Below are 13,378 nucleotides of genomic sequence, written 5' to 3' on the forward strand. Positions count from 1 at the left end.
TGTCCCTACCAGACTAGGGGTCACTAAAGTCTGCATACAGGAGGTATACTTCTCTCCAATCCAAGTCCAGGTCATACCCATGGATGGGTATGTCCAAACAACTGCAAGGAGCGACGTCCTGGAGCTGGGAAGTACACAACAGCGCAGAGCAGCCAAGAAGGGAAGGCTGTGTCCACTGGGGAAACCACTGTGTAGTACACAGCCCTTGTCGCTAGAGGGCGCAAGGTTAGACTCCCGGCACCGCTGCCTCCCAGCCTGGGCACAGCCTTCCCGGGGCATGAACGCACGCGCTCAGTTGCAAAAGGAGGATTTTCCATGGATTAGAAATAATATATGTAAACTGCCTGGTACATGGTGTTTACAGCGATGTGTGTGAGGAAGAAAGGGTCAGAGTCCTCACCCACACCACCAGCTCCGCGGTGTCTCAATGGAGAATGTGGGGGGACCAAATGGCATGGGGGGCAATGATACCAAACCCATAGGGTCATTGTGAGGCGGTCAGGTGCCCAGCCTGGCACGTAGTAGGTACAACACCCCACCTCGTATATTCATTTAGAACCACTGGCTTTGTTTCTGTCCCCTTCTTCTGGGCCTGGCTAGGCTGGGGTCCAGGAAAGGGCTGATGCTGGCTCACTGTGAGGGTGAAGAGGGCTGACGGGAGGCAAGCCCAAGGGACCAAGGTCAAGATTGGAAGTGCCTGGTCTGGAGGCCCACCCAAGACATATACAAGGCCAGAAGTGGGCGCCCAAGGAAAGAGGTGGGAGCCAGGAAAGCAGGAGCCACAGCTCCTGCGGCAGGAAAGTGAGAGGGTCACTAGCCCGCAGGGAGGGTGTGCTGGGGGAGGGGGGGCTCACTGTGCAGCCTGACCCCCTCCCCCTAGGCCTCAGCAAGGGCCCCTTGGGGTACCCTGGGTCAGCAGAGCCCCCCCCCCACCCCTAGTAAGGAAGAGAACACAAGCATTGAACGAATTTATTCATGAGAAAACTCAGGGTCCGTCAGGGAAACAATCTGCTGGTTACAAGCTCCAGAAGCTCTTGTCGGAACAGCCGTGAGGGCCGGGGGCACCCCCAGGCAGGGGGCTGGGGGAGCTACCAGCCGCCCTGGGGTCAGAGGAGCAGACACAGGCGGGAAGGGGTCCCGAGGGGCACTCCTCACTGCCCGCCTGCTCTGTCCCCAGGACCCCACTCCCCCTCTGGGTTAAAGTGCAGCTGGGAGGGAGGTGATGGGTGGAGAGCTGCTGGAGAGCTATGGGGACACTGGCCACCAAGGACCCACCCCCTCCTCTCCCTAGTTTCTTGAGGCTCAGCCAGAGTCCACCCCACCCAGGTCCCTCTTTGGAGCCTCCCCACCGTCAGATATTTAGAAAGCGCTCCCCAGGAGGGGAAAGGCTGGCTCCACCAGCTCTCCGAGGGACCCGGAACTGGGGGGGTGGGGGGGAGTGGGAGAGGGAGAGGGAGGGACACTCTGGTGATGGTCTGGGAGCCCTCCCCTCTCCCTGGCCCAGGAAGGCTCCTTCCTTGCCTCCCTCCACCCTCTGGAAAGCCAAGGAAGCCAGAGAGGCCCAGAGAGCCTGGCTCCCAGCTCCAGGGCCATGAGTCAGCAGGGTCCTGCCCAGACCTGACTCCCAAGCACGCCATCGAGGGAGGGCCACTTCGGTGCCACCTGGGAGCAGCTGCCCTGGGCACGGGAGGCCTTTGGGGGAGCCTGTGGGGCTCCAGCTTCTCCTGTGGTCCCCCCAGCCTGGACCCAGCCCCTCCCTCAAGGCTGCTCCTGGCAAGGCGCCCCCCCCTCCCGCCCCCGCCGGGCTCAGGGCCCCACTAGGGGCTGTGAGGACTGCGCACCCACCTCAGCAGCGTGGCCAACCTCCTCCCCCTCCCAAAGGCACATCACTAGGAGGCAGAAAGGAAGAGAACCCCCCGCCCTCCGAAAAAGAACCCTGAAGATCCACTGCTCCCTCCCCTCACTCGTGAATATATTAAATTGTGCAGCTTGGCCCCCGACCCCTCCCCTCGGATCTCCACGGCAACCAGAGAGCATTCCAAGTCCAAATCTGAATCCAAGTCCGTCCAGTGCCAAAGGGGGGCTTCAGCCTTTCTCCCCACCTTTCCCCCAAGGGTGACACCCAACATTCCGCAGGGGACGAGAGGGGAGGAAGAGTTGGGGCCTCAGTCCTCAGCCCCCTCTTCCTCCACATGGGGGGCCCCGGGCGGGTCCTCGGGCTCAGGGGTCTGCCCTCCAGGGTGGGGGTGGGGACGGGTGCCCGGCTGGGAGCCCGGCGCGTCCTCGCCCTGCACGTAGACACTCAGCCCGTGACTAGGCTCCTTGCCACATGCCTGGCAGCTACAGTGCAGGATCTTCTCCACCAGCTTGTCCACCCTGGGCACCTCCTCGTGGCCGGGGCACTCCAAGGTCACCTGGGGAGGGCAGGAGAGAAGGGAAGACATATTTCCAAAGGCCCGGGGCTGGCAGGGAAGCCCCGAGGGCAACATTCCTCACGGGACCAGCAATCCCAGAGACCCCAGAATCCCTGAGCCCACCCGAGATACCCCAGTTAGCTCTGTGGGCCCCTCCACTGGGGGTGGGGGTGAGCCCCTGCAGGTCCCACCCAACCTGTCTCCTCACACCCAGTCCTGCCGCCTCCCTACCATTCCCTCACAGAGGCCTGAGGGGAAAACCCAACATGGCCTGCCCCTGCCTAAAATTCCCCTCAGTGCTCCCCAGTGCACTTAAAGAAAAGTTCAGACTCCTTACTAAGGCCCCGCAGGACCCTCAGGCTGCCTCCAGCTGACCTCTCTGCCCCTGACCTTGAGCCCCTCCCCACCGCCAACTCTGAGCTGCCTGATCTGAGACTTTGCACATGCTTTTCCCTCTGCCTGAAAGGTCCTTGCCTAACCCACCCCTACCACCCGCACCAAACTGGCCCAGTTAACTTGTACGCAACCTCTGGATCTGTGCTCAGACATCACTTCTTCAAGGAGCCCAATCCCAAACCCCCAGCCCAGCCTAGGTCAGAGCTACTGAGCCCTCCAGGGTTTTGCTCTTCTCCTAAGGTCACACTTTTCCAATGGCCTTTCCTTTTCCTTTCCTTCCTTCCTTCCACGAAGCACCTACTCCCTGCCAGCTCTGGGGACACAAGGACAGGCATGATTCCTCAAAGAATTCAGAATCTAGTGGGGGAAACAGATTTGTCAAAATCACCCAAATGCAGATGGAAAACTGTGACAGGAGTCAAAGCACAGGTACACAGCGGTCAAGACGGTGGGATAGGGCCCCGAGAAAACGCTGCTGAGCCACAAGCAGAAGAATAAACAGATGTTAACTGGGTGAGGAGGAGAAGCAAACCGGGGAAAGAGCATGTGCGAAGGCCCTGTGGTGGCAGCAAGAAGAGTAGGCATGAGAGACTGAAAGAAAGTACACTGATGTCAAGTGTCGAGCTAGTAAAGGAAATGAGAGAGGCCAAAGCTCAACAGACTGGTGAGCCAGGCCACGCCAGTCACTGTGGGTCACGACAAGGAGTTCGGTCTCATCTTAAGACAATGGGAAACCACTAAAAGGACTTCGGAATGTGACTGACATCAGAATGGAGCTTCAAGAGATCCCTTGTCCTGTACACGCTGGTGTCAGACTCATAAGCCATCACGTGGCAAGGACCACACGTGTATCCCCAGCACAAGCCCTGGACCCTGCACACAGTGGGGCCTTACTCATAAGCACTGGGGCCAAGGCCCGGGAAGTCTCTGCGGGGAGGCTGGGCAGGGGCGGGCAGCCATACTCACAATCTCCCACATGGACTGGGCCGGCATGCAGGAGTCACAGTGAACCAGGGACTCCGTAGACTGTGGGAAGGTGTTGGGAACGCTGTAGCTGAAGCACTGTCCTAGGCAGGCCCTGTGGGAGGAGACGGTCACGGCACCCGTGACACCATGGCGGAGGCAGGGACGGGCGGCCAGCCCTGTCTCCGCCTCCCTCCGGGCCTCTGGACGCATCCACTCCCCTCACACCCCCGGGGTTCCCACCTGTTCTGGATGGACTTGGCCTCACAGCCGCTGTGGCCCACGATCTGGGTGATGTTCTTGGCCTCACACCAGGCACTCTTGTCCGGGAACAGTGCCAGCTTGTTGATGGGCGGTGGGGCGGCCAGCAGCATCGCGGGGAGGAAAGCCCCAACCAGGACCCGAAGCATCATGCCCGTGGCCTCTAGAGCCCTGGAACGGAGCGCAGACAGTAGGTGAGGCCAGCAGGGCCCAGCGGGCCGTGGGCAGAGCGGACGGTGGTGTTACAAGCAGGGGCTCTGACCCCTGACTGCCGGGGTGCAAATCCGAGCTCTACCGCTTACCAGCGAAGCACAACCTCAGACAAGTTATTTCTCCTTTCTGAACCTCGACAATGGGGCTGCTGATAGATGTGCATGGGGCGGGGGTCACAAAGACGAGCTGCAAAGCCCTCGGCAGTGAGGCTGGCAGGTGACACACACTCCACGTGCGTTACTTTTCCAACTTACTGTGCAGCTTTGAGCAAGTCACCTTTTATGTCTGTGCCTCAGTTTCTTCATCTAAGAAACGGGGATGGTGAGACCGGATGGCAAAGGACGAGTGCCCAACGTGACGCAGAGTCTCCGAGCGCGTGGTGAGTGTTGAACAAGCGTTAGCTCCCTCCTTGCTGTGATGCTGTGGGCCCTCCGGGAAACACAAAAGACTGCCCGCACAGCGCCTGCCCTCCAGGGGCTGGCCACCCAGCACGTCTCCCGGGCATGCCGCCCCGGGGGTCAGCCACCAGGAAAACCTTCGTCCGTCACCGTGAAGTCTGGTGCCGCCCCGGCTGGCTGGGCGTCGGGTGAAACGGCTAACCTTGGACCAGACCATTTATTCTTTGGCTGCCCCACCAGAGCCTCAAGCCCTGAGACGAATGTGTATTCGTCTCCCAGCTCCATCCCAACCTCCCAGGCAGGCCAAGCCAAGCGCGGGACCCTCTCTGTAAACTGGACGGAAGGAGACAGTAATACCAGAATTTGCCAGGAGATGGCGCTGCAGGGCAGCGTGTGTCTGAAGGGTTCCACTCAGAGGGGGCTCTCCCGGTGTTTGCTCCCCAACTTCATCTTCTGTAGACTTCGCCCTCTCCCCCACCTCCAAACGTGTGGACGAGGGAGGATTCAGAGCGGCTAGGAAACGAGGTCAGTGCCTGCAAGGGGGTTTCTGGGGACAGGACACGAGAAAGGGCGCCGGACAGGGAGCCGGGAGTGCTCGTGCCTGTGCGACCCTGGACACCCAGGCCTCAGCGTCCCCGTCCAAAAAATGAGTGAAATGCCCTGGACCACTGGTTTCTAAACCTGGTGGAGCATGAGAATCCCCTGGGGGCTTGTGGGGTGAGGTTCTAGATCAGAGTGAGCCTCTAGGAAGCTCCCAAGGTGCTTCTGGTATGGAGCCGGGCTTGAGAACTGGTCCAGCTCAGTCGGTCCCGGATTCGGTGTCTTCAGGCACCCCCAAGAGGGGCCTGGGGGTGGCTGACTTGGGATCAGGGGCCAGGTGCTGTCCCCCAGGCACCAGAGGGGAACATCGCATTCAGAACGACCCTACCCTCAGCCCACCTCCTGCAGAAAGTGGCAGGTCCTTGGTGAAAAGCCCAGGAAGGGGGAGGGAGTGTCCCGGAAGTGGTCCGAGGAGGGAAAACCTAGGTGGGCTGGCTCCGCCTGCAGGGCTGTTCGATCTGTTGTCTCCACCCAGAAAGTTCTGCTCAGCCCCTTCTCCCTGCCGGAGGTCTCCAGGAGGAGAGACAAGCCCCATGTCACTGGACCCCAGTGCCTGGGTGACCCCTGCTCCAGCCAGTGGGGAAGGGGGAAGGGTGTTCTGCCCCGTCCCAAATGTGTTTGTGTCATGACCCCAGCTCTCACCCACACATTTCCGGTCTCACTCATAAGATGGGCAGCGAAGCCCATGTTTTCAGTACAACCACATCCCAACAAAACAGAATGGGCTTGTTCCTAACTGGCAACCGAACTAATTTTTCAACAAGCTGCACATCCAAGAGGCTTCCTGACCCCACCAGGTCCTCTCCCGTGTCCAGGGAATTGGCCTCTGAGTCAGGGTCTGACCACAGCCCCCCACGAGGGGGCCCTGGAGGCCCACTTGAGGCCAGAGCTCCCTAGGCCTCCCCAGGCTGGACCAGCCCCTCAGAGACCTCAGAGAGGTCTGGGGACTTTGTCCTATACCTGACCCTATGGAGAGTCCTCAGGAAGATCGGGTCCAGGCCAGGAGGGGACTGGGGCCGGGAGCGGTGTTCACTGGGAGTTGAGACTGGGGTTGACTGGAAGCAGCCTGGAGCCCAGCTGGGTCTGCTTTGCAGTTCAGTTTGGTGAGGGGGTTGTGGGGGCTGGAATGGAGACCATGGGCTGGAACCAGGCTACAGGGGGGCAGAGCTGTGATTGGGGGTGGGGTTAATAAAGCAACGTTTATTGGGAGACAGGGCAAGGGTGAGTTTTTGTTGGGAGTCAGGGGCCTGGAGCATGGGGACTGGTTATTAGGGCCAAGTTATAGCAGAAAGTGAGTCTCCGTCTCTAGCACATAGCCCAGAACTAATCCAGCTGTGCCCACAGCGTGAAGGGAAGGAGTGGGGGGGGGGGGGGGACGGGGGGGGGGGTTGTCGTGCCATAAGCCAACCTGCGAGGCCCAACCGGGACCTCAGAGGGGGCTGGAGCCACACTCTGCTTACCCAGGCCAGCAGCCCTGATCTCCAGCCAACTGCCCAGCTCACAGCACAAGCACGGGGCCCCTGGAGTCTCCTAGTTCAAGTCTGGCCCTCCCACCAGGGCCTGTGTGACTTCCAGAAATAAAGCTCATCTCTCTGCATGCTTGTGCCGGCCTCAACCCTAAGATGGGGAGCAGGGCCCTGTTGGGGAGAACGACTGGGCGGATGCAATCAGCGGGCACCCAGCTCGGGCCAGCCCTCTTCCCCTGGGAGAGCGAGGGAAAGGCGGGCCAGGCAGCAGAGGGTGGGGCACTGGAGCAGGGGGGCGGGGCAGGGTGGACCCCAGGCTAGCCTCTCCCACAGACACTTGTCATCAGGACGCACCCACCCTTGGCCCACTCTCACACCCAACCCCCAGGAACCCCTGCTGCCCCCCACACACACTGGGTCGGGCTCTTTGCTAGTGAGTTTGTTGTTGTTCTTGTTGGTTTATGCTTTTTTGTTGTTTTTTCAAGCAGCAAATTAGCTGATTTTTTTTACACAGTAGGGGGACCTTCCTTCTTCAGATGAGAGCCTCACCCACAGATTCTCATCTCTTCCTCCCTCCCTGAAGGTCACACCACAAGTCAGGGGACTCCTAGAACGCCAGGGTGGGAAGAGGGATTCCCCCACGCACCCACCAAGGAGTCATCCCAAGGCCCCCCAGCAAGTCAGGCCAAGCAATGCTTTTCCACTGAGGCATGCAGTTCCCTGCAGGTCAACACTCAGTTCACTAAGCACCTTCTAGGCGGGTGGAGACAGAGGCGAGGGCGAGGGCAGGGGAGCTGGGGGCCCAGACCCTACGCCCACTCAGAACTCAGAGCCTAAAGAGGGAGGTCGAGGGAGATGGGCTTGGAGGAAGTAGTTATTCAGACGGGCAGTCAGAGATGGCTGGGGCGGAGGGAAGGAGAGATTTGTGATTCTGGATTTAATTCAGGATGACAGTTAGTTACCAATGATGGGGAGAGGAGGGAGCTGCTGGCTGAGGGCACCGCACAAGCAAAGGCAAGAAGGGGAGGCTTTATCCCTAACGGCCCAGCACAGCCCCTGCCCATCTCACGGTAGCAAGAGCTGGTGCTGTGGTCTACGTACTGTTCGAGGCACTTTTACACGTAGTCATTTACACGTCCTTATGACAACTCCACAAGATAGTTACTACTATTTCCCCCGTTCTAGAGATGAAGAAACTGAGGCACGGGGAGGTTAAGAGATTTAAGCTTACAAACTTCGGATTTACGAACACCAAGATTTGAACATGGACAGAAGCAAGGTAACCACCAGCTACCTTTGCAGATGGAAAGGCTCCCAGAGGACAAAGCCAGGAACAGAGGAAGAGAAGGCATCCAGGGAATCCAGGGAATGGTCTGGAGCTGGCAAGAGGCCTGGGGCTTCCTGCCTTTGCCCCAGCAGGCTGTGTCTCTTATCCTTATTCGCACCTCCTCGGAGCAGAGTTCAAGTCCCACTCCTTCACGAGACACCCCCCCCCCCCACTGCCGCCTATGAGACGCCCCCGCTGACGAGCATGCAGCCATGGCCGACCCCTGACTCCTTGGATACAACTCTTCCTCAGCATCATGGAGAAGCTTCAATGGAGGCACCTCACCCCACTGCCACCCAAATCCAAACCCCCCAGATCCTCAGAGGACCTGCAAACACCGGATACATCTGAGGCTGCCAACAAGACAGAAAGGAAGCTCCCGGGGGGAAGGGAGGGGACAATGGCTGACCCATTCCAGCACCATGGAAACTGAGGCACAGATCAAGGAGGTGAGCACCCACATCTCTCACACTGAGGCACAAGGCAGTGGACGAACAGATGGGAGCCGCTGAGTGCTTTTCTGGGGATCCTTGGTTCAGAAGGTCCCTGGGGAAGGGCGGGGGGGGGCAGTAAGAATAGGCTTCGTGGGAGGGTCTTCGGGGTCCTCTCTCTCCACACCTACCAGAACCCAGCATCTTCCCGGGGATGTCTGCCAAAACCCAGAGGCCCTGGGGCCACAGCCCTGGAAATTCTGACCCCACAGGTCCGGGCTGTGGCCTGGGCATCTGCAAGTGCTCCCACAGGACTCTGAGGCCCATCCAGGTTAGGAGCCACAGCCCCCCCCAAACTCCCCAGGAAAGGATCCCCCATAACAGCACTGCTGACGGCAGTCACCATCCTGCTGTCTGGATTCTAGGGCCTGGAATCAAGTCCTCAAGTCACTGGAGGGGCCTGGCTTTCCAGGGATTCCTCCAGCCCACCCACACCCACACCCACACCCACACCCCCTGGGAAACACTATAGAGAGTGAAGAGTCTGTTCTGTATAAGAAGCGAAAACTTGGCTGCCCGTTTCCTCTTCTGAGTCAGTCTGAACATTCAGGCCAGGCACATGAGGATTTTCTGGGTAGAATGGTCCACTCACCACCGGCCACACACACACCCAGGCCCCTGGTGTCACTGTTCCCAGCAAGCAAGCAGCCTGGTGTGGAAGCAGGTGAGGGCGGGGCTGGCAAATCCTTGGCAGCAAAGTAAGCCTCTCGCCAACTTCAACTCCTGCTTCCGTAACCTCCTCTGGGAACCCTTCCCACTCTGGGCCCCAACTGACCCGGATGGAGGCTTGAACTGTGGTGCTCAGCATTCGGGAGACGTCGCGATTCCCGTGGCAAGCACGTGGGGTTTGTCGCGTGTTGTTTTCAAACTGATCAGACAGGGTGACCCAAGTCCCTCCCTCTCCTTCTTTTCCTGTCCACACACACAGAGAGAAAGATCTGGGTTCTCCACAACATATTCTCCATAACCGACTGCCACAGACCCAGGTTCAGATCCTGGCTCTGCCGCTTTAAACTTTCTGTGCCTCGATGTCCTCATCTGCAAAGTGGGGACAACGATAACACCTGCCTCAAAGGTCAGCTGGGAGCACCGAATTGAGCAGTGCGTGGAAAGGTCTGGAGAGCGTGGCCACCACGGGATAAATCCTGAGGTCACCATTAGTGCTAGCCTGGGGTCCCTGAACTCTGCCCGCACCCTCCTCCCTCCCACAGGATGCCCCTCGCCCTCCCCTCTCCCCCACCCCCTCCCACCAGATCCTGGGCGGGTCCTGAAAATACCGAAATCCAGGGTTGCAGCCGCCCGGGTGAAAGTGGATTTAGGGGAAACTCAACCATTCGAGATGATGGCTCAGAAAGGGTTTTATAAACTGTGGAGCACCACCCAGCACACTGACTAGCCAGGGTGGGAGCTGAGAGGAAGAGGCCACTCAGACCTTCACCCCGGGGGCCACTGACGGAAGGAACAGGGTCTTGGAGAGATCAGCCCCCTAAAACCCCCTCCTGGAGAAAACAGGCTGGGCATGGCTGCCAGGCTGTCCTCACTGCTGGTGCAGAGGGTGTGGCCTTTGTGGCCACAGCCCTAGGCTTGGGACTCGGTGAGGGTGGGGCAGTCCCTGCAGGTCTTGGAAGGAGCGCCGGGACTTCCAGGACTTCCGTGAAAGGTGCGGCTGGCAAGGTCGCTCTGGGAGGCCCGCCAAGCTGCGTCAGACCCCAGCCTCGCTCAGCTCTGCAGGCTCCCCTGCGCCCGCTCTGGGGTCCAAGGACAAGTTCAGGCCCAAGCTCATCTGTTGACTCACTGTGTGCCTGGGCGCGGAGAGTTTAGTAGTTACAGACGGAGCCACTGACCATCTGCTTTGCCTCCGTAAGCCTCACACCTGCACCCTCCACAACAGGGAGCATGGCCTGGGGAAGTCCATTTTAGCAGATTCCCTCAAGGACAGGCCGGCTCCGGCGTGTTGCTGAAGGCCACTGTGACTCCATGACCCATCTCACCGCAGGGTGGCTTCCTTCCTTCCCTCGGCCGTCAGCGCTGGCAAGGCCATGAACTGACTGTCCAGGGGGTGGACACACAGGGCCAAGCCCATGCCCCAAAGGCCTGCCCCTCCATCACGCCAGGCAGCTCCACCTTCCAGGCTACAAACCCCCACCCCACCCCAACCTCCCCACCCAGGCCATGGCCCTCCCACCTGCAGACTCTCCTGCCCACAGACCAAAAACTGTCTCCAAAACAAATCTATGCTAATGAGCTGCTGCAGGGCTGGCCGCACATCTGCTCAGCAGAAGTCCTACTGCAGACCTCACCAGCACCCCTGCCCATTCTGCAGCCACCGACCCTAGGGGCTGGGGGTGGGGAGAAAGAGCCAGACTCGGTCTAAAACCTCACGTCAAAAGAATGAGGATATATCCGTGGCTAATGCAGACCACCTACTTCCCCCCTCCACCCCTCCAACAGGGCAGGCCCAGGAGAAAGAGGTCCAGCTCGCAGGGGCTGGGGGGGGGGGAGGGGAGAGGGGCAAGGGTCGCCAAGGAAATGCTCCTCTCGTCTTTTCTTTGGCCCCAACTACAGGCAAACCACACCCAAGCAGTCCCAGCATCTGGGGGAGTTTCTGGAGGCTGATGGTTTCCACAGTAACAAAGGGTGAGGGGCTCCTTGTTGACAAATTGCTTCCCCACCCCCCTCCCCCACCAGCGCCCAGCCTTTGGCCTCCAGCCCTGACCTCTGTTTTCCTGGGGTTCCCGTAGTTACAGGCTGGTGTCCTCCAGCTGGGCGAGGGCCTCAGAAAGCCTGAAAATGTGCCCTTCTCCTCTGATGCCTGCCAAGCCCCTGGCCACGCCAAGGCAGGCAGCCGCCCCCTTTACTGCGGCTTGTAAAAGATCAGAATCGCCCCGCCCAGGGAGCGGGGTGGGCAGGTGGCCGGCGGCACGGCCCCGTTGTCCAGGCCGCCTCGCGGGGGTGGAATTCTTAAGAAAACTGAGCCCCCGGAAAGGCTGGCTCCCCCTGCCCCAGACTCAATTCCAGGGGGATGACCCAGGCCAGGCCCCGGGGGCAGGCGGAAGGTAGGGGGAGGGTTTCGCTTCTTTTACCGGGTCTAGGAAACTATTCATGAACCCCAATGGGGTGGGGTGGGGGGCGGTTCGTGCCGCCCATACTGGGGGACTGTCGGGAGTTTGAGGGTGGGGGATCAGGGAGACGCAGAGACATGGAGAGACTCGCCCAGAGGGGCAGCACGGAGAGACAGAGAGAACAGAAAGGCGGAGAGGCACGAACCCAGGGAGAGCCAACACGAAGGCAGAAGGGGAGAAGAAACAGAAAGAAAGGGACGGAAACAGAGAGACGAGAGACACAGGCAGTCGGATGGGGAGACAGAAAGACAAGGAGAGGGACAAAAAGGAGGCAGAAACGTACCGGAGCGGAGCGGCTCGCGGCGCGGCGAGGCCCGGGCAGAGCCGGGGAGACGCGCGAGCCCCGCGGCCGAACCCCGGCCGCTGCCCCGGCGCCCGCGCGGCCCGACCCGCCCTCGACCCGCCCGGCGTGCGCTCGCCACGCACCTCCCTCCCTTTCTCTCGCGGCCGCCGAAACTCCCAGCAAGGACTGGAACCCCCCACCCCCACCACCCCCACCCCCCCGGCGAGTCCGGGGACGGGCTCGGGGCGCAGCGGTGCCCCCAGCCGCCCCGCGCCCACGGCCCCGGCCCCGGCGTCCGGAGGCGCCTCCGCACCGTGCCCCGGCGGGCCCGGGGGCGCGGCGCTGCCCCTGCGGCCGAAGCCTCTGGAAGCCGGGCGCCCGCGTGCCGGCCCGGGCGGGACTTACCGCGCGCGCGGCGGCAGCAGCGGCGGGCGGGGAGCGCGGCGCGCCCGCCGGTTCCTGCGGAGCTGCGTGCGGGCGGCGGGGGCGGCAGGCCCGGCGCCCCCGGGAGGCTCGGGAGGCGGCCGGCAGGGCTGGCGGCGGCCCCGCGAGGCTCGGCTGGGCTGCGCTGCGCGCCGTCTGCGGCCCCGGGCGGGCGCGCGGTGCGGGGGAGCGGCGAGCCGAGCGGCTCCGACGTCAGGGGTGTCTCCGCTCCAAATAGGGAGCGAGGGCGGGGGCAGCGGAGGGAGGGACGCGAAAAAGAAAGAGCGGGCGGGCGCGCACGGCCGCTCCCTCCGGGCTCGCGGGAGGGGGCGCCTCGGCCGCCCGGCCCGGCCCCTGTCCCCGCCTGCGAGCCGCGGCCGGCCTTCGCGGAGACCCGACGGCGCGGCGGAGCTTCGGGCCGCCCCGGCCGGCGCCCCGGGGATGGGGGCCGAGAGCCCGGCGCCCCGACCCGTCCTAAAGCGCCCTCCGCCGGCTTTCTGTGCGCGCCGACTCCCCCCCGCCTAACTTTTCCCGGGCCGGGCCTCGGGGTGACAAAGATGGAGGTGTTCCTTTTTGTGGGGACCGGGCATTGCAGTCTTGCTCCGAGGGTGTGGCGCTCCGGGCGACCGCCCTCGCCCCACAGTCCCGCGGTGCGCCCAACCTATCCGCTCCCGGGCACGACCCCGGGGGCACGTCCGGCTCTTGGTACCCCGGTGCCCCTCGCCCTCCGCCCAGCCTCCTCTCAGCTCGGGCGCTGGTCTAAGCGTGCGGAGAAGGGTGTGAGAGCCCCCGGAGGGTCTCTACGGCGCCGGAGCGCCGGGAAAAGACTCACTTGTCCGGTTCCCGGGAAGAGCAGAGCGCAGGCCCAGCGCGCGACTCCGCCTCGGAGGTCCAACTGATCGGTCCGCACCCGGGTGGGTGGCGGTCGTGCCCTATCTATTCCGTGTGCTTTCGGTGGAACGAGAAAACAGCTTTGCTCCTGGAAAGTAACGGCCCAGAACACAGTTGTGGGACTGGGAGA

The 13,378-nt window shown here is 61.7% G+C and overlaps 1 protein-coding gene across 2 annotated transcripts; it reads right to left on the bottom strand.

Moving 5' to 3' along the window:
* Positions 1 to 955: 955 nt before the first annotated feature.
* On the bottom strand, positions 956 to 12,536 carry NBL1 (NBL1, DAN family BMP antagonist). 2 transcript variants are annotated; one of them, XM_058718867.1, is made up of 4 exons: positions 12,340 to 12,536; positions 4,017 to 4,205; positions 3,777 to 3,888; positions 956 to 2,414 (listed from the first exon to the last, which is right to left on the bottom strand). In XM_058718867.1, exons 2-4 carry the CDS (start codon positions 4,184 to 4,186, stop codon positions 2,166 to 2,168), a joined length of 531 nt encoding a protein of 176 aa, XP_058574850.1. In that variant the 5' UTR covers positions 4,187 to 4,205; positions 12,340 to 12,536; the 3' UTR covers positions 956 to 2,165. The 2 variants fall into 2 exon arrangements, with proteins under 2 accessions (XP_058574850.1, XP_058574849.1); XM_058718866.1 differs by lacking the exon at positions 12,340 to 12,536 and adding an exon at positions 11,246 to 11,369.
* Positions 12,537 to 13,378: the final 842 nt, after the last annotated feature.

Source organism: Neofelis nebulosa, chromosome 2 (genome assembly GCF_028018385.1).
Source record: "Neofelis nebulosa isolate mNeoNeb1 chromosome 2, mNeoNeb1.pri, whole genome shotgun sequence".
In the NCBI taxonomy this organism is placed as follows: Eukaryota; Metazoa; Chordata; class Mammalia; order Carnivora; family Felidae; genus Neofelis; species Neofelis nebulosa.